Here is a 21,530-nt window from a genome sequence, read left to right as displayed (position 1 = left end):
CTTCTCAAGGTTTAAACTAAGCCCCACCTTTTCAAAGGAAGTTTCTTCAGTTCTTTTACTTATCCCTTTGGACTTCTTTCATAGTTAACAAACAATTAAGTCTGTGCTGTTCATTTTATAATCGGTAAGCATTTTGAAAGCAGACTTTGGCCTTGCTGGTTTCTGTTGTTTTGTTACCGTTGCTGATGAGTTTTGTTTTGTTCTGTTTGGTGTTCAGTGCCTGTCGCAGTACTGGACTCATGAGACAGTGACTTGTTGCATTTTTTGAAGTAATTGTCTTTTTCTAAATAAGTGTCCTTTTAATACTGTCCTTACTTCTAACTCACTGTTAGATGACTACAGAATGTCATAGTAATCATAGAAGTGCTGAACTGGAGAACATTTCAGAGATAGTTGAATGTTCTTGTCAAATTCCACACGTAACTGTTGGCTATACATATATTTTACTAGATCTTCACTGAGGTCTTTCCAAGCTCTAATCTATTTTATAGGACTTCCAATTTCCAGTTCTTCTGGTAGTTCCATGGTAGATCAACATGAAAGTTCCTGAAAACTGGTCCTTGGAGGGAACTTGAATCAAGAATCATTCATGTTTGGTACATAAGGAATGTAAATAGGAAAAAAGATGGTGAGGAAGTAAGAAAAAGAAAGTAATGGGACCTGCATTAATACAGGATATGAAAGACCATACAGACAGATGGAACCACACTGGGGATCTGTGCCTCTCTGAAACCCCATCGCCATGTCTTTTTCTACTAGGCTTCTATAGGAAAAAAAAAGACAGAACATAGACATTTTCTACCTTTACTATGCTTTCAATGATAAAAATGGCCCACAACTTCTTGTTTTCAAACACAAAGAAAACCTATCTAAAGATATTTTATACATCCTGTGTCATGGAGAAAGTGTGTTAAGTAGAATTCATGCAGATTCTCTCATTTTGTGAATTCAGTCACAGAAAAAAGAAGCTCTAATTTCCTATTCCTCAAGCGATCCTAGAAGATCAGGGCAATCGACGCTATGTACTATCAGTGGCACTGATCTTGGTGAGTAAAAGCCTTGGGAAGCTTCTGACAAGGCAAGAGAACAAATTTCTCCAGAATGGAAATTGAACTGTATTAATATTTAAATTTTGTTTAAAATTTAATATACATTACATTCTGCTAGATATGCTTAATCATTTCATATTAATATCATGTTTTAATTCATTAAATGTGTGTTAGACATTGTTTAAGTTTTCAACAGTTTTATGAAGCATATCCTTACAATCAACATTTTGGACATGCAGAAGTTGATGAACAGTTTAAATGATTTTTTAAATTAAATTTATTAGTAAATTTTAGGTATACATTATGATCATATTCATCAGTGGGAATTTGTACCTGTACATGATATAGCTTAGTTTTTGGTTGTTCCCATTTTCCTTCTCTCCCTTCCGCTCCTTCCTTATTTACAAAAGTTTTGTTTCTGTTTTTTCCTTCTTTTCTCATACTTTTTTCTTTCCTTTCTTTCCTTTCCCCCACCCACTGCCCTACTTCCCCTTACATTTCGGATGTTTTCTTTCTTGTCACATTACACATTTTGGTCCTCATTTACACTTTAGTTTCTCACATCAGACAGACAAGTTGGTATTTACTCAAGTGTGTCCTATTTATTGCACTTAAGAGTATAGCCTCAGTATGCATCCATTTAGCTATAAATGCTCTATATTATCATTCTTTATGGCTGAGTAGTACTCCATTTTGTTCAAAACAAAACAAAACACAACACATCTTTAGCCAGTCACAGGCTGATGGACGTTTGGGTTGTTTCCAAGATGTAGCTATCACAGGCTATGTCACTACAGTTTTAGCGATTTCACTAACATTGCACCACTAGTAAATCGTGGAGCCAAAATTTAATCCTGGCTCTTCTTCCTCCCTTTGTCATTCCTCCCTCTGTCATTCCTTCTTTTTCCATTTATAATTGCAGTACATTTTAAACACGTACGACACTGCCATCTTTGGAAAATCAGAGTAATTTTATGCCCCAGCCCACACACCATAGGGTCCAAAGCTGGGGGGAGTGGTGGGGGATGAAGAAAAGATGACTATTCTTGAAAGTTTGGGACCAGGTGGAGTCATAGGTTGTCAGGAACTAATGGGCACTTGGAGCACCACATCACAGGCTCTTTATTTATAATGGGAGGCAAATAGGAAGAGAGGTGAGGCAAATAGTGCTAAGTGGCCAACGGAGCACAATTGTTTCGTAACCAGGGCATGGGAAGGATACACAATGTAACTGTCCCCGAGGGCTGTGGCATCCAGGGTCCACAGTATCAGGTCCAACAGACACAGTCTAATCCACAGGGGAGAAAGGGAGTAGGGAGGAGGCAAAGGCACATCCTCGGGCTCTGCCTGTGGCAATTTTAAAGGATGTGAAGTTGAAACTAGAGTCTACTCCTTGCTTCCATCTGCCCCATTCTTCTCACATGTGCATGTAAACACACCAAGAGTCGAGTCTTTCTGTGACTATCTGTGACTTCCTAAATACAAGTACATTCAAATGTAAATTTATACTCTTTATCTCCTTGTTATTTCAATTTCTTTTTATGTGTGTGAGCCTTTTTATTTGTTTGTAATTTACTTAGTGATTTGAGAAGCCTTTCGTAGCAGTTCAGAGACTTTCAGTTCTCTTTACCATTCAACATTATTTCACAGAATGGAAAATTTATCTAAGCTCTAACTTAGAAGAGTGGTTCTTGTTTATCTTATTAAATCAGTGCTTCAATAAATACTATTGAACATATGTTATATCATAAGTATGCAGGCATATCGATAGGATAAATCCTCAGTAGTAAGATGTTTTTCAAACTGTGCGGACATTTACCAGTAGTAAATACATAAGTGTGCTTGTTTACCCATAATGGCACTGTACCCATATAATATGCAATATGGTAACTTAGAAATAAGCTATCAGTGTGATCACTTGTTCTTTCTCTTGAATGCCCCAAGACCGTACACTCAATCGATGAGCTCCATTTCTCACAGACCTCTGCTTTACACCTCAGCATCTCACGTAATTCTTCCTTTTGTCTGGACTGCCCTCAACTCACCCTTGTCTTTCTAGCGGCTTGCCATTCCTATTTTAAACTGTAACAAGATTAACATCACACTGTGGTACATATATTAACTTCCTTTCATTCTATCCTAACTTCTTTAAACTAACCTATCGATACGTAATTCCATTATGGTGTCTCATTTAATTTTTCAAGGTGGTCATTGAGTGCCTGTGTGTGCCAAGCACTGTTTCTATAGGGGAGGCTAAAGAATAGAAGGGAAATATGTAAATTTTCATTCATGGAATTAAAGCCTAGAGAGGGAAATAATGGTGTTCAATAAATTACAGCATGATCATTTCCTATTGTAATTGAATTGGTACAATGAGGAAGATGTATAACAAGAAAAAAAAACTCATAGTGCTGAAAGTTTACATAGTTGCAGTGATTATTGGAAAACTTTTTGTTGGAAAGTGAATAATTTTTTTTTTTTTTTTTTGGTACTGGGGATCGAATTTGGGTCCTTGTGCTTGCAAGGCAGCGGTGGCAGAACCACTGAGCTAAATCCCCAGCCACATATTGGAAAACTTTTTGGAACAATTAAATCAAGGTTGGTTCTGAGAAATGGGTAGGATCTGGACAGGGTAAGCAGGTAGGGCAGGAGGTTATTTTTAAGTAGTTATAAGATATGATCAAAATATATGGTAATGTCTCTGGCATAAAGAAGGGTAAACTTGGGTCTCTTGTAGGAAAATAGATGCACCTTGAGACTATAAAGTGAAGTGAAATAAATCAGATGCATAAGTTAAAAACTGTGTGGCTTCTCTTATATGAAAAAATCAAAATACAAATAAAGAGTAAAATGAAATACAACAGAAAGAGATAGGTCTTTTACAAAATGGAAGAGGACCAAGGGCCACAGTGTGCAGGGAGAAAGGAATGATAAAGGGGATGAAAAAAAGAATTATGTTGTATTTTATATGTATAAAAATTCTCATGAATAATGTAATCATTATGTATTGAAAACATATACTACCAATCAAAAATAAAATAGCAGGGCACTGTGGTCTGTGCCTGTAATACCAGCATGGAGGAGGCTGAGGCAGGAGGATCATTGTGAATTTAAGGCCAGGCTGGACTGCATAGTGTGATTTTGTCTCAAAAACAAATTAAATAAATAAGGTAATGTTTAAATAAAACAATATTACAGGAAAAGACATATTGCTCTTAATCTCCCTCAAAATCATCACCCTGACTTCAAACACACTTATCCAATCAATCTTGTCACGTCCTGCAGCACCTCTGGGGGTCATCTTTTCTGAGTACTTTCACAAAATAGGACCAAAATGCAGTGATTGCAGCTGCCTAGCGTTGTTCAATGGAAAGGCAGGCTCCCAAAAATATTACTGTGTGTCCTCATCCATTTTACTCACTGAATCTGGCAAAATGAGACTTCTGATGTTTCCCTGAACTTAAAATCGCCGTGAAAGGTTTTGAATTGATTCAGCACATAAAGACAGCCATGAGAAAGCACTTGGACACTCACACAGGAAGACTTGCCGAGCTGCTTCAGACAGTACCAAGAGCAAGGGGATGTGCTCAAACTGCAGGGGAGTGTTTGGAGGGGGATTTTAACGGCAATGTGTCTTTTACTGTTATAAAATTTTTAAAAATTTAAACATTTGCTGCCTTTTATCACACCTTGTAAACTAGCTTGTGTAAAGGCCCCACCAGTGGAGCAACTGGCATTTTGAAGGAAAAGACCTATTAAGAAAAAAGGAATGCAAAAGAGAACTGAGGTGATAAGCAAGATCCTACACTGCAATAATTTTTTATTGTGTGTTCCTGGAGTCCATTAGTATTGTTTCTGTCATCCCCAGGACAATATCTATACTGCTATAAACTTTTAGTAAAACATTTAAGAATAAACAGATATGTTATCCTCATTAGTAGTGAAAAACGTGAAAACAAATCAAATCAGTATATTTCATCTTTGGAAAAGCAAGCATGGAGCGATGTCCAGTGTAAAGTATGGATATTAGGATGTGCAACGTCTTGGGAAATAGCTAATCTGATAAGCATATAGGTGCAGAAGCCTTAACCAGGCTCCATGAACACAGCTACATTTCAGAGCTCAATTTCTCCCCTAAGAACAGGCTCTTCGATAAGAAAGTCCCAGGCAAAGAATAGACATTTACTCTCCAGCTTCGGAGATTTATTTACCAGATAAAATGTCCGACTTGATTCTACGATGTTGCAGTTTTAATTTAAATAATTTCCTGAATAGTACTTTTTACCATGTCTCAAAACAATTCTTTCGTGTGTTCAAATCTAGACACTCTTTTCCCTATAGTAGAAACTTGTTTAATACTAGATTTTTACATAATATGAATAGATAAAATGTCAACACTCATTTGCAGGTTAATAAATTTTATTATTTAAAAACTTAAATGATTGTATTACTACTTTTTCATATGTTTATTGTTACATTTTAGGTATACAATGTAATGACATTCATCATTAGAGATTTCTTTCTTTACATAGTCCATCTTGGTTCTTATTTTTCCCTCATTCCCGTGCACTCCCTTCAACCCCTCATCCCCTTCCCATTTACAAAGATGTGTTTCCATGTTTTTCATTTTCTCATATTAATTTCATTCCTTTCTTTCCTTTCCTGAATCCATCCCATCTTCCCTCCCCCTATTACTACATTTATTTATTTGTTTGTTTGTTTGTTTATTTTGGTATCAGGGATTGAACTCAGGACCTTGCACTTAGAAGGCAGGTGCAGTGCCACTGAGCTAAATCCCTGGTGCTATTACTACTTTTAAATGGATAAAAGATGAGAGACAAAATACCTGCATGGTACTGCAAGCTTTTTAACTCAATTTATTTTATTGTAAAACATTATTGTGATACAATGAGATATTGACCAATCAAACATAGTATATGCTCCTTTTTCCTTTAATGTAATCTTAGTATGTATTTCAATTTAAAATAAGAAAGCCCCAAAATATAATACTTCATTCAAAAAATACAAGTATGTTAAGGACAAGAAAAACTACTGAACTGCACCAAAGGCTAATAGTATTTGACAAAGATCCAATACTAAGTAAATTAACACATTCAACTCAATGCTTGTATCTGAAAATTATACGCTGATTTAACAAAATAATATTATTAGTATTTATTAAGTCTTTAATGAATATCAAACATTGCTAAATATGTTAATATATTTTATTTAAATTTCACGTCACTAACAGTAACTAAGTACTGTTATTACATATTATAGGTAAATAAACTAATGATTTTTTTCCATTACTCAGGTTTGCACAATAAAGTGGAAGGACTGAATTCAGACCTATAAGGGACTGATCCTCCCTAATTGCTGGATAAATATCCCTCCAAAATTAAAAATAGGTCTCTACTACCTATCGAAGGCTGAAGCAAAGCAGATGCTCGACAAACGACTATTGATCCAAAGATTGACACTGCAGGAGCAGTATTTCAAATTTTAAAACAAAGATAATAAGTTTTGCTGAAGTATGGAAATGACATGAGCATGTTCCTACCTTTACTTTTTTGCATCCTTTTGAGCAGTGAGGCAACAAGGGCAATTATTAGGTTAAAAATGAGCAACGCTTCAAATTAAAAGTGTGACTTTGATACCTACCTCCAACACTACATTTCTTCATAAACTTGTACACACCGTTCACTTTCTGAGGTTCAACATTTGGCAAGGAAGATGTTAGCTTTGAGGTATGTTGAGACTTTAGAAGTTCAAGACAAATGTAAGAAACCATTAATGCTGTTTCTCTTTTTTACATGGCAAGGGGGTGACGTTTTTGTTTTTCTCATGATATTCACACTTGAATTCTTGGTGTCAGATTACTCCCGGAACTCTTTCCATACCACTCAAAGAGACACAGTCTATTGGTACTGCAAAATATCAGGTCGTCTAACCTAATTTTGTCACTTACCATATTAGTAATGGAATCACTAATTGCTTGGAATTAGTAATTGTTTTTCTATCATATGTCTTAAGCCACCATCTTACAGATATCCAAAAATAGGAATATCAAACTTATATGCTAGTAGCTTTCTGAGATTAAAGTTATTCTTCATAGGCATACTATTTAAAAATAAGATCTATTTCAAGTAGAAATCCAAGGGAAATGGAAGTGACTTTTTAAGAATCCATTCTGGGGCCAGGGATTTAGCTCAGGGGTTCCACCGCCTGGCTCACAAGCACAAGGACCCGAGTTTGATCCCTGGTACCTCCCCACCAAAAAAGAATCCATTCTGATTGCTTTCTAAAGAAATAGTCACAACTACTATTTAATCTACTTTTCATTTTCCTCATATCAGAAATGAAAAAATGAAAAAATTTCCTCATATCAGAGAGGCACAGTGAATCCTTCTGTAAAACACAACTGAGAAATGAAAGATGCAATATTTAATTCCAAGACTCATGTTAATCTAGACTGGAGCAATGTTCATTGTTCTTTCTAGTGATTTATCTTGAGCTATGTCTATGAATTGTAGGATAGTTTGTAATTTAGATGATAGGAAAATATATTGGGCAGCTGATTTCCAGACTATGTTGTAATAAAGTAAATCAGGGAAAACTGTAGGATACAATTCTTTAATTAGTTTTGTATTTTCTTCCTATATCCACATTGTATTAGAAATTAGACACAAAATTTGTACCAAAAGTAATATTATTTTGCAATACTTTATTTTAAAAATGAAAATTTTGTCACTAACTTAATTGTTAATAATTTCTCCAAATATTTAGTCTAGGCAATGAGTTATTCCTATGATTTTTCAGCCAGGTATAAAAAGCTAATCAAATTTAAGTAGTTTACTTTCTATGATTTGAACTTTAAAAATTACCACTTGACTATTTTTATATCAGTTATCAAGTGACAGTGATATGTGCACATATTAAGACACTGCATTATTAAATTTCAGATTTCCTTTACTATCGTATTGCAGGTAAGGTTGACTCAGAATTCAAACAATTTGAGTCAACATTTTCAAAATGATTCCAAAGAATCTCTTCACAGTATCAATTTTCTGTGAAAATATTTCTTTTTTTTAAACAGCCTGTTGTGCTCCAAACTTTAATTAACATTCTAAATTAGAGTGAACACTATCGTTGTACCTCAAAGCTGTGCATAAAGTGGAAATATTCAGTTACATGGCAAGAGGACAATATTGTATCTCAGTCTTCTTTAAGTAGTCTCTGAGATATGTTTATAGGATTCACATGAAGCTCTGAATTTACATTAACAGTTTTGATAACATGAATTTTCCTGTAAAAACTAAAACTTTATAGTTTGACAGATTATCGAGTGAACCCATATTCTCCAAAGATTTGCAATACCTGTTTTAATTTTTAGACAAAGTGTTGTACATCTCTCAACCCTGGATTCTTATTTTAATGCTTTAGATGGCATCATTTGAAAGGCAGAATCCAAGTTCAATTTTCTGTTGGTCTATAAGCAAAACTGATTATCTAAGTCTCAGGTAGGATATCTCCATTCATTGCTCTGGATGGTGTGGATTCGTTTTCCCAAAATGGAAATATTGGTTGCATAGTTTCTTCTTCACTGCTGCCTTTACTTCCTGGTTTCTCAAAGTATAAATAAGTGGATTCAGAAAAGGGGTGAAGATGGTGTAGAAAACAGAAAGAGTTTTATCCACCAGGAAGCTTGTGAAAGGCCACACATAAATGAATATGCAAGGCCCAAAGAACATTAGCACAACTATGAAATGTGCAGTACAGGTAGAAAGAGCTTTAGAAGAGCGAGTGGAGCTGTGATCCCTGATAGTGACAAGAACAATGACGTAGGAGGTGAGCAGCAGCAGAAAGCTTATAAGAGCAATCACACCACTTGTGGAGATCATGAAGATACCAAGAACATATATATCTATACAAGCCAACTGGATGACTAAAGGAAGGTCACAGAAGAAACTATCTATAACATTAGGACCACAGAAAGGCAAATAGAGTGTAAAAGCTAACTGGCTTATTGTATGCAGAAAACCCACTGTCCAAGACATTACCACAAGCCCGATACACATTTTTGGGCTCATAATTTTTGAGTAATAGAGAGGTTTACATATGGCAGTATACCTGTCAAAAGACATGGAGATCAGCAGCACAATCTCAGTCCCAGTGAAGAGGTGCAAAAAGAAGATCTGAGACATGCAACCCCCAAAGGAGATGGTCTTGTGCTGAGCAAAAAGGTCCATGATCATCTTTGGTGTAGCAAAGGAAGACAAGCACATATCAATTAGAGACAGGTTGCTCAGCAAAAAGTACATGGGAAAGTGGAGGTTTGAGGTAGACAGGACAGTAAACATAATCAAGCAGTTACCAAACATGGTCATTAAATAGAAAATGGAAAATAGAGCAAAGAAAAATATCTGGAGCTCAAGGGAGTCAGTAAGTCCGAGTAACACAAATTCAGACACTCTGGAATGGTTGAATACTTCCATTGATCTTCAGGCTCTGCGGTATAATCTTAAAAGAAATAAATTACACAGCTAGCTACAAACACATGATACTTCTACAAGTATATGTGAAGGATTTTATGCAATCACTTAACAATTTGCTAGAGCCCTTGTTATAGCCAGGAACCATTTAAAACCCTCACTGTAAGATTTTTCTTTTTGTAACAACTTGGATAATATTTGAGAAAGGGACCCTCTTGGTTCTGGCCAGCACCTAGATGCATGGGGCTGTGCTCACACACACCCGTACAGTAATACACTTCTCCAAATGTATCTGAGTTACTTATTGCATCTGTATAGAAGAGTACATTAAGTTCCTGAGCTACAGAGAGTGAAGCACATAATAACAATAAAAGCTATGGTTCCAGTCTCAAAAGTTCCTCTCAAGCAAACAAATACAGTTATATTGAGTCACCTATAGTTGAACAATGGATTTAATTAACATTTTACTATGATCATTTCCAAAGACCCACTTCATATCCTTTGAGGCTGATAATTTTTAAGCCTAAAAAAATTATTTGTGACAAAATCATGCCTGTAATGTATGAGTTATTCTCACTTTTTGTTATTTTATAATTTTAGATCTGTTTTCTTATAAAAGAGACTATCTACTTTTATCTTCATGCCATATAAAAGCAGCTATTATTTTAAGATAAGAGGGCAAAAGAAAGTCATTTTTCAAATTTGTTTCCTATTTTGAAGGTTTCTCAAGTTTTGCAAACTTTACTTTTTTATGTTCTGTCAGTGTCTACCAAATAGTCAAAAGGATGGTACAAAGCATATCAAAACTGGTCCTGGTGAATGAAAACTTATTTTGTGCCCACAAAGATTTTACCCTTCCCATCATCTAATGAAATTTAAGCTTTTGACCATGTAAGTCTTAGCTGAATTTTTTTATAATTGTCCAGGTTATAAGAAAACTTTATCAGACTAACATTAAGTAACTAATATTGTTTCAGATTATCTATTTCTAAAATGTCTATACACCACCAAAATTCTTTATTTTTCAATTAAATATCTTTTAACCTATAAAATTTAGTTTTCTTGTTATATTAAAATCTTTAAGAACTGTATTTGAGTGTTTTATCTATTTTCTAATAATTTAATTAAAAAATAATATATGTGATACTGTTATCAATTAATCATCTTGGAAAGCATGATTTTTTATTCCTTAAGTCATTTAAAATTTTTCCAACTACATCAGAAAAGGTTAAAATTTAAATATACTAACAAAACAAGGTGGATTAGTGCCAAAAATGTTAAAAGTCAATGCACTAACACTTGCTATAGTTAATATTAGTATGAGTAGAAAGAATGAATCTGTTGTGATAAATTCATAGATTGATCCAATGGGAAGAAAATCAATACGTTAACTCTGTTACTTCCACCTCCTCCATTTCCCTTCAATTCATTTATCCACAATGATCACTCAAAAAGTACTTAAAATAATAGCGATAAAAATGAAAATTCCACATTGTGAAAACATGAGACTACTGACTATTGAAATTTTTTTTTATATTATAGATCAATGAACATACAAATTTAAGTGCTTTGACAATATCAAATGTGCCAGTTCAGTGAAAGGGTAAGTTTTGATTATGTGCTCTCTTTTCTCTGAATTAACAGAGTGGAGAATGTTTTCACTTAAAAGTGGTGCATGCTTTCTAAGCTAAAAAATAACTTTTAGCTGATTTCTGGTGAAAACTGAAATAAATATTTTAAAATATTATGGCTTCTTTTTGGATAAGTCTCAGAAATTTTTCATAGATTCTACATTCTGATGTTAGAGTAGGAATATAGCAATTGTTCTGTGGTGGCAAATTTTTCAGCTATATTAGAAATGGAAAGATAATGGAGGAGAAAATTTGATTCATATTTTACATGATATTGTGCAGAACCCAATGTCTTGCACATAGATATAGTCTCTAAATTGCAGATTACTTCATTTTACCACACTTAACTCTGTGACTCAATATATTAATTGTAACAATTACTTTGAGTAATTTTTTATTTAAATAAGCTCATGTTTTCCCAGGTGGAAGAAAATCTAAGTCACATCCTCATTTTTGCACATATCTAAATTGTTTTGCAGTCTTGACAAATATTTATAAAATGTACCAGAGAACAACATTCTACAATTTATAAAAGAACTACCAACTAGTAGTTAAGAGTGGTTAAGGTGTTCTTGACCTTGAAGGTATCTCACCTCTTTATTTCTGAAAATTAAATTAAATAGTACATATAAAGCTCTAAACATTATTTTCTGGGCAACATTCAAGAAATTTTCTAGATTTCATAATCCAGATTTAAGAATTTTGCTCAGAAAAATTAAACTTGACTTATTTCAATTAATAGTAATTATCCATACAATGAAATGTTTTATCTATTTGCAATGCAGAGATTTAGAAAAAAGCTATACTAGTCGGGCATGGTGGCACATGCCTGTAGTCCCAGTACTCAAAGACTGAGGTAGGAGGATCACTGAGAGTTTGAGACCAGCCTGAGCTACATAGTGAGTTCCAGGGCAGTCTGATCTATTTTTATACCAGTGTAAGTGAATAAATATTTGTTAGATTTTTTTTCTCCTTTTCATCTCTGAAAGGCAGCTTTAGTCTCCAAAGAAACCATCAACCTTTATGTGTTCATGTTATATATACATTTTTTACTACTGTACCATTATTTTAATGTAATTATTAAATAAATACTATTTTTGATACCTGATAAGCCCAATCTCAGCCGCTTCTCCAAATGCTAATATCATACCAGGCCTTGAACATGTGAGCCAGAATCAAGACATCACATCTGAGAGTCTCAAGCCCACTGAAATCACCATGGTCTTTGGTAAACATCAGAAAACGGAATGTACATGTAGTCCTTCCTATCTTGGTATAAAAGCCTGTAGAAAATAGTACCATTTAGCTGATCAGGGATTACACAAGAACATCTACTTGCAATGGGAGTTATTAAAATGTTGGGCTGACATTTCAGAGATTTGCAACAAGAAATTTGGAGTGTGTACTTGCTATCTAAAAAAGGGTGCATGTTCACCATCATGATGTGTGTTCACTAGAAGGAAAATTTCATCTGAGACTGGCCTAGGAGAGGAGGACATGCATTGCAGCAAATACTTACTGGAAATGTTATATATTTAAAAAAGGATAACGAATTAAAATTTCTGACAAAACATTAAAAATTAGCACAAACTAATAACTATAATGATAACTGGCTTTCTGGGCAGGTGAAGTCTAGAGAGGGGACACCGGAAAAATACAGTGTTCCTAGATATGAGAGCAGGACATACCTTTAAAATGCTATAAAATATGTAAGTATCTTAAAATGCTTTAAAATTAAAATAAATGTGAAATATTTAGCATACCTCCTATCTCAAAGAAAAAAATTCAAGAAAATGTATCTGACAAGGAATAACAGCAATAATTATAATTACTAATATTATTTTTGCAGTGTCCATAATGCACTATCCAGGAAGATATGAGATGCAGATCCACCACCTGAAACCATAAACAAGGGCCTTGCCATGAATATCTCCAGGCCAATCCTCATTTGCAGCCCACTCTCTAAAAGCTGTTTTCTTTCAAAAACCTCTGTAGTTCAAATTCTTCACAACTAGCCTGCCAATTCAACATTCCCTAAAGGACTGGCAGTAGACCAAAGAAAATCCCTAGCTGACCACATTTATAGTTTTTGTTTCTTTTATTGGTATATTTCAGATATGCACAGTGATCACATTCATCACAGGAAAATTGTACTTCTACATGATACATCTTGATGCTTCTTTCTTCTCCAGCATCCTCCCGTCCCTTCACCCTCACTTCACCCATTTACAAAGTTTTGTTTCCATTTTTTCCTTCTAGTCTCTTTTTGTCTTTTCTAAAAATCTTTGAAATAAAAAAATGAATTTTTATTAGTACATGTTCACAGTACATGACTACATTCATCATGCAGGCGTAGTACATGATGTACAGAATACATCTTAATTCTGTTTTTATCCCCTCACCTCTCTACCTGCCTGTAATATGTAATAATTATACATATTTATGGCATAGAGTGTAACATTTTAAAACTTTCTATTATGTGTACTGATCAAGTAATGGTAATTATCTTTTCCATGTCCTTTCATAGTTACTCTGTTTTTGAAGAAGTCAAACCCAGTCTTTTGGTTATTTCTAAAACAAGAACTAGAAAGCCTGGCATGGTGGCTCACACCTGTAATCCCAGCACTCGGGAGGCTGAGGCAGGAGGATCGCTGTGAGTTTGAGATGAGCCTGGGCTACTACGGAGTTTCAGGTCAGTCTCAACTACATAGTGAGACCCTGTCTCAAAAAAAAAATGTGAACTAGGTTATTATGATATATAGTCACCTTTAGTGTTCCACACAATTTTTAATATTGTATGTTTCTGAGTGTTATATTCAATGAAATTGGTCACACTGTTTTTTCACTCATTTATTTAATAAATACACACTGAGTATTTTCCATATGTTAAGCACAGGCAAAACAAACAAACTTCTGCTTTTAATGGAATTAAGAGAGCATAGTGCAACAGACAGGCAATAAAATAGGTAGAATACACAGCCTGCTAAAAGGTGACAAGTGCTGGTGAAAAAAAGAAAGCATGAAGCGTTATGGGTTGTTGGTAGCAGATTTTTTAATTCTAATTAATTTTATTGGTACATGTCAGGCATACAATATAAAGATATTCATCACTGGAAATTGGCACCTTTACATAATCCATCTTGGTTCGTAGTTTTTCCCTATTCCCTCACCCTCCCTTCAACCCCTCCCTCCCTCGCTATCTGCAAAGACTTATTTTCATTTTTTAATTTTCTCAAATTAATTCCATTCCCTTCTTTACTTTGCCTTCCCCTCTCATTTCCCCTTCCCCTTTGCCACTTTTCTTTCTATTTCACATTGTCTATTATACCTTTTAGTTTTTATTTACACTATCAGGCTCTTGTACTAGAGAAATTATCTGGTGTTTGCATATGTGTCCTATTTATTTCACTTAAGATTATTGCCTCGATATGTTTCCATTTAGCTATAAATGTCTCTAATTTCTCATTTTTATGGCTGAGGGGCACTTCATTTTATTTTAAAAATTACATTTTCTTTATCCAGCCTCTAGCTGATGGGCAATTGGGGTGCTTCCAAATTTTAGCTATTACAAATTGTGTTGCTGTGAACATGGGTGTGCATATATCACTGTGGTATGATTCTTTTAATTCTTTAGAGAAGACTCCCAGCAGAGGAATGGCTGGCTCAAATGGGATTTCCAATCCTAGTTCTTTAACTTATCTCCATACTGATTTCCACAGTGTTTGCGCCAGTCTACACTCCCACCAGCAGTGGAGCAAGTTTCCTCTTTCCCCACAGCTCTGCCAGATTTGTTATTGGTTGATTTTATGATTGCAGCCATTCTTTGTGGGGTGAGGTGATGTCTCAGTGTTGTTTTCATTTGCATATCTTGAATGATCGGTGATGTTGAACATTTTTTTCATTAGTTTAGTTGCTATTTCTACTTCTTCATCTGAGAAATGTCTGTTCATTTCATATGCTCATTTTTGGATTGGATCTTTAAAGTTGGGAGGTTTGATGTTTTTAAGTTCTTTATATATTCTAGATAGTAGACCCTTGTCTGAGGAACAGCTGCTGAAAATTTGTTCCCACATGGTGGGTTGTCTATTCACACTGTGGGTCATTTCTCTTGATCTGCAGAAGCTTTTTAATAAGAGATCCCACCTCTTGTTTGCTGGTGCTAATTTATGGGCAACTAAAGTTTTGTTCATAAATTATTTTCCTACAACAATGTCTTCAAGAGTTCTACCTAACCTCTCTTCCAGACTGTTTAGAGTTCTGTTTTAGTATTGAGATCTTTAATCCACTTTAATTTTAGTTTATTGCATGGTGAGAGACACAGGTTTACTTTCATTTTGTTTTTTTTCCTCATTGAGTTTATTGGTACATTTTAGGTATACAGTACAGTTACATTCATCATTGGGATCTTGTACCTTTACATGACAGGTCTTTGTTCTCATTTTTTCCCCTTGTCCCTGCCCTTCCTTCACCCCCTCCTCCTCTCCCCATTTACAAACACTTCATTTCCATTCTTTTCATTTTTTCATTTTTTTCTTTTCCCTTATTAGCTTTCTCCTACCCTTCCCATTTTCTCTACACCTTTAGCCCTTTTCTTCCTATTTCACATGGTCAGTTATCTTATTAGGATCTTATGTACTATTATAGTTTATTCACACCAGAGAAACTATTTGTTATTTGCACATGTGTGCCTTATTTATTTCACTTAGGAGTATATCCTTAATATGCATCTATTTTCCTATGAGTGAATCTAATTTCTCATTCTTTATGGCTGAGTAATATTCCATTTTATAGAAAAACCACATCTTTATCCAGTTTCCAACTCATGGGCAAATGGGCTGTTTCCAAGTTTTAGCTATTACAAACTGTGCCATGCTATAAACATAGGTGTGCATATCTCTCTGTGATATGATTCTTTTAATCTTTTGGAAAGATACCTGGCAGAGGGATGGCTGGGTCAAATGGAACCTCTAGTCCCAGCTCTTTGAAGTATCCCCATATTGATTTCCATAGTGGTTGCACCAGTCTGCACTCCCACCAACAGTGGAGAAGGGTTCCTTTCTCTCCACAACCCCACCAGCAGGTCTAGTTTTAATCATTGGCAAGTTGAATTCCAGTTTTTCCAGCATCATTTATTAAAGAGTCGATCTTTCCTCCAGTTTGGCTCCTTTGTCAAAGATAAGGTGGCAGCTGAGTGTATCTGGAGTTGTTTCTGCATCTTCTAATCTGTTTCACTGGTCCTGAGGTCTGTTTCTTTGCCACTACCATGCTGTTTTCATCACAGTAGCTTTGTACTATAGTTTCAAGTTGGAGATTGTGATACCCACTGTCTTGTCTCTATTTCCTATCTCTATTTGTTCCAAAGGCATTTTTGAATTGTTTTCCCAAAGTCTGTAAAGTATGCTGGAGGAATTTCAGTTGGGATTACATTGAATCTATATAGCAGTTTTGAAAGTATGGTCATTTTCACTATGTTGATTCTTCTTACCAAGAAGCAAGGGATGTCTTTCCAATTCAAGATATCATCTTCAATGACTTTTTTCAGAGTGTTAAAGTTTTCAGAGTAGAATTCTTTGATTTCTTTCATTAGGTTGATTCCTAGTTATTTCATTATTTTGGAGGCTCTTGTGAATGGAATTGTTTTCCCCATTTCTCTCTCAGTGAGTCTGTTGTTCATATATAGGAAAACTATTGATTTTTGTGTGTTGACATTGTATCCAGCTACTTTACTCAATTTGGTTATTAAGTCTAGAAGACTTTTGCTGGAGTTCTTGGGTCTTCTATATAGAGTATCATGTCATCTGCAAATAATGACAATTTCACTTCTTCATTTCCTGTCTTTATACCTTTTATTTCTTTCTCTTGTCTAATTGCTGTACCTAATGTTTCCAAACTATATTAAACAGGAGTGGTGATAGTGGAAATCATTATCTTCTTCCTGATTTTAGTGTGAAGAATTTCAGTTTGTGAGCATTTAGTATAATATTGGCTGTCATTTTTTCATAGATGTCTTTTATCAGATTGAGGTAGAGACTATCTACTCCAATGTTTTTGAAGGTTTTTATAATAAATGTGTGTTGGATTTTGTTAAATGCTTTTCTCCATCTATTGAGATGATCATATGTTTTTTGTCCTTGACACTGTTAATATAGTGTATTACATTTATTGATTTGGGTATGTTGAACAACCTCTGAATTGCTGGTATTAATCCCACTTGGTCAGGGTGTATGATCTTCGTGATGATCTTCTGCATTCTATTTGCCAGTATCTTATTAAGGATTTTTGTATCTATCCTCATTGGTGAGAATGGCGTATAGTTTTCTTTTTTTTTGGTGGATCTTTCTCTGCTTTGGGGAATTAAAGTGATGCTTTCTTCCAAGAATGAATGTTTCACATTCATTGAAGAGCTAGAACAGTAGTGACAGTAGTTCCTCTCTAAAATGTCTTATAGAATCCAGCAGTAAAGCTATCAGGGCCCAGGCTTTTCTTCCTTGGTAAGTTTTTCATTATTTTTCAGTTTCATTGATTGGTGTTGGGTTGTTTAGAATTTTTAGGCCAACTTCATTCAACTTTGGTCATTCCTAAATATCTAGGAATCAGTCCATTTTTTTCTTCATTTTCCATCTTACTGGTGTATAGGTTCTCAAATTAGATATTGATAATCCTCTGGGTTTCTGCTGGGTCCATTGTAATTTCACCCTTTTCATTCCTAATTGCATGAATTTGGGCCTTTTCTTTCTTTTTCTTTTATAAGGTTGGCTAAGGGCTGTAAATTTTTTTTTATTCTTTCAAAGAACCAACTCTTGCCTTCACTGATTTTTTTTTTTGTATCATTCTCTTAGTTCCCATTACGTTGATTTCTGCTCTGATCTTTATACTTTCCTCCCTTGAATGAGCTTTGGGTTTGTCCTGCTCTTCTAGAAGCTTGAGGTTCAGCACCAGGTTGTTTAATTGCACTCGCTCTGTTTCTTAATATTAGTATTCACTGCTATGTACTTCTGTTGTAAGACTGCTCTCATCGTGTCTGATAGATCCCGATATGTTGTACTGTGGTACTGTCATTGTTATTTAGTTGCAGAAACTGTTTGATTTCTTCTTTAATATCCTCTGTGACCCATTGGTTATTCAGAAGCGTTATTCAATTTCCATGTGTTATGAAATTCTTGTGCTTTCTTTTGCTATTGATCTTCAATTTCATCAGACTGTGGTCTGATAATATACAGGGATCACTTCAACTCCTTTGCACTCTGTGGTACTGTCATTGTTATTTAGTTGCAGAAACTGTTTGATTTCTTCTTTAATATCCTCTGTGACCCATTGGTTATTCAGAAGCGTTATTCAATTTCCATGTGTTATGAAATTCTTGTGCTTTCTTTTGCTATTGATCTTCAATTTCATCAGACTGTGGTCTGATAATATACAGGGATCACTTCAACTCCTTTGCACTTACTTAAACATGTCCCATGAGCACACATGTGGTCTACTTTGGAGAACAACCCATGTGCAGCTGATATTGTATGGTGGAACACTCTGTGAACATCTGTTCAGTTCATATGTTTAAGAGTTTGACTGAGTTCTAGTATTTTTGTTTATTTTCTGACTAGTGGATCTATCTATTTGCTACAATGGGGTATTGAGGTCCCCCACTACTGTATTAGTGCTTATCTGATTTTTCATGTCCCTTAGTATTTGTTTTATATAGTTGGGCACACTAGTTGGGACATATATATTTATGATTGTCATCTCTTCCTCTTGGATTGTTCCCTCTACAAGGATGGATCATCCTTCTTTGTCTTTCTTAAACAGCGCTGGTTTGAAATCCACTTGATTTATAAATAGGATAGCTACTCCTGTTCTTTTTGTTCGGTTTCCTGTCACATGGGGTATTGTTTTCAGCCCTTTAACTATCAGTCTATGAGTTTCTTTTTGAATTGTGTTTTTATATACAGCATATTGTAGGATCTTGCCTCTGACCCATTCTGCGAGGCTACTTCTTTTGATTGCTGAATTGAGACCGTTAACATTGATGGCCATAACTAATATGTATTGATTTTTCTTGTCATTAGTTTTTCTTTTTATTGGATTCTTCCCCTTTGCATTTAATTTCTTGCAGTGCCTGATGGATTCATTCCACTTCATTGTCTTTTCCTAGGATAGTGTTTAAAATTTTTGGAATGCTGGTTTAGTATTGATGAAGTTCCTAAGGTGCTCTTTGTCATGAAAGTATCTCATTTCTCTGTCAATTCTGAAAGATAATTTTGCAGGGTACATCAGCCTGGGTTGTACATTATTTTCTTTTAGGGCCTAAAATACTTCATTCCATGCTCTTATCTTAAATTATTCTTCTTTGCATTGTCTAGCAGCTGTGGGATTGATTTCTCATGGTCCTTTACTATTTTTAAGAATTTTTTTTCTTTTTCTAGTTAATAATTACAACCCTATATTCTATATCTGAAATTCTGTCCTTGCATTGTCTCATTCTGTTTTTAATTGGCTCATTCCAGGAGTTTTTAATCTCCTGGATATCTGTTTGCATCTTTTTTATGGATTCCATTTGTTTTCTGTGTTGGGATTCCACCATGGTTTTTTTCTGTGTCAACTCTAGATTTTTAATTGTGTCTTGTGCTATGCGTACACTCTCTGCTGTTGTTAGAAAAATTATTTCTTATTTTATTTTTTCCAGATCCTTTTTTGTTGCCAGTTCAGGGAGTCCAGGTGGTTGAGTATCAGATTGTTCCATCTTGGTTTTCTTTGGGGTTGCCTCAGGTGATCTGGAAGCCTGGTTTTGAGACTTATTTACGTGTCTTCTCATTTCAACAGAGGCAGCCTGCTGTGCCTTTGTTGAGGCAACTTTTTGCTTACCCAGTGATCTTCAATTCTCAACAAGCCACAGAGCAACCTTTTCTCTGCTGCTCACTGGAACACCAATTCTTGTGTTCAGAATTGTGGCCTTCTGCATCCCTGAGTTGACCTGAAGTCTGGGCAGGCTTTTGGCTCCTGGCCTGTGCACACTTTGGATGGTATCTAGGTGTGCCTCTCGCTTAGGCTTCTATGAAACTATTGTCTGGGAGAGCCTTTTTCTGGGGGTTGTGCACCCCAGTTCCACTTGTCTGAGCAGGCTTCTGGCTACAGTCTTCATGCACTTATCAATGGTATTGGGGCAAGCCTCTGGCTGTTGCTTGTGCACATGTGTAGCTCTTTTTCAGGTGGACCCTTGGTCATGGCCTGTGTGCCCAAGCCCCTGGGGTCAGGGCAGGGCCCTGGATGGGATCTCCCTGCAGCTGTGCAGCTTTGGGCCACCCTGCTGCTCCCAGGGACCTGCTAGTGCACTCATTGGTGGTATAGGATGGGCCTCTGGCTGAAGCTCTTTTCTGGGTGGGCCTTTGGCTGGGCAGGTGTGACCAAGATTCTGGGGTTGGGGTGGAGCCCTGACTGTAATCTGCCTGCAGCTGCACTGCTCTGGTCCACACTCCTGCTCCCTGGGACCTGCAAGCATATTCACTGATGCTATAGGGTGGGCCTGGGTAGCAGATACTCATGAGGTAGTCAGGGAAGGCCCCACACAGAAGATAACATTTGAGGAAAAATCTGAAATTATGAAATGAGTCATGTCACCATCTCAGATTCAGACAGAAGAAACAGCAAGTCAAATTCTGAAGCAGTCATAAGCTGGGCATGTTTAAAGGTCAGGAGTAGTGGGGCTGCAGAAAGAGAAGGAGATGGTTACAGTAGGATAAGATGTCAGAGAGAGAAAAGGGGCAGGGACTAGAGATATAGAGGTCGAATCACACCAACATTTATAGGTAACAATGAAAATGAAAGTTTTGGGCTTTTTTGGAGGATTTTTGACAAGAGGAATGAGATGCTATAATAAATTTTAACCAGACAATTCTGGATACTCACTAGAGAATGGACTGTAATTGTGTAGGAGTAAAAGTGAAACAGTAAAGATCCTAAAGCCTTAACATGGGCAAAAATAGTGGTGGTTTGTGCCTAGGTAGTAAAATTAGAGAAATTCTCTAATTGTATGATGAGTAATTGTATTACGGTAAAGCTAATTTAGACATATTAACAAGACTTGAAGTGGAATATGAGAAATGGGTGCCCAACATAATTACAAATCTGAGGTTTAGGACCACAGACTGGAAAGACAGAATCATAATTAACTGAGATTAGGTTGTGAAGTTAGAGTTAGCCTGGCAGGTCACCCTGGAAGTCATGTGAAGAAATTCAGGTGGAGCTGTGGCAGTGACATAAATTTCAGGTGCAGGAGCCAATAGTTGACAGAAAAGACCAACTACAGAGGTCATCAACATGGAGGTGAGAGTTACACACCAAAAAAAAAAAAAAAAAAAAAAAAA

The 21,530-nt window shown here is 35.6% G+C and overlaps 1 protein-coding gene across 1 annotated transcript; it reads right to left on the bottom strand.

Moving 5' to 3' along the window:
* Positions 1–8,584: 8,584 nt before the first annotated feature.
* Positions 8,585–9,544, bottom strand: LOC104850441 (olfactory receptor 4K2-like). The gene has a single exon (XM_010607420.1). It carries the CDS (start codon positions 9,542–9,544, stop codon positions 8,585–8,587), a length of 960 nt encoding a protein of 319 aa, XP_010605722.1.
* Positions 9,545–21,530: the final 11,986 nt, after the last annotated feature.

This window comes from Fukomys damarensis, unplaced genomic scaffold (genome assembly GCF_012274545.1).
Source record: "Fukomys damarensis isolate Sample0158 unplaced genomic scaffold, DMR_v1.0_HiC HiC_scaffold_17, whole genome shotgun sequence".
In the NCBI taxonomy this organism is placed as follows: Eukaryota; Metazoa; Chordata; class Mammalia; order Rodentia; family Bathyergidae; genus Fukomys; species Fukomys damarensis.
This window is presented reverse-complemented; position numbering and strand designations above follow the sequence as displayed.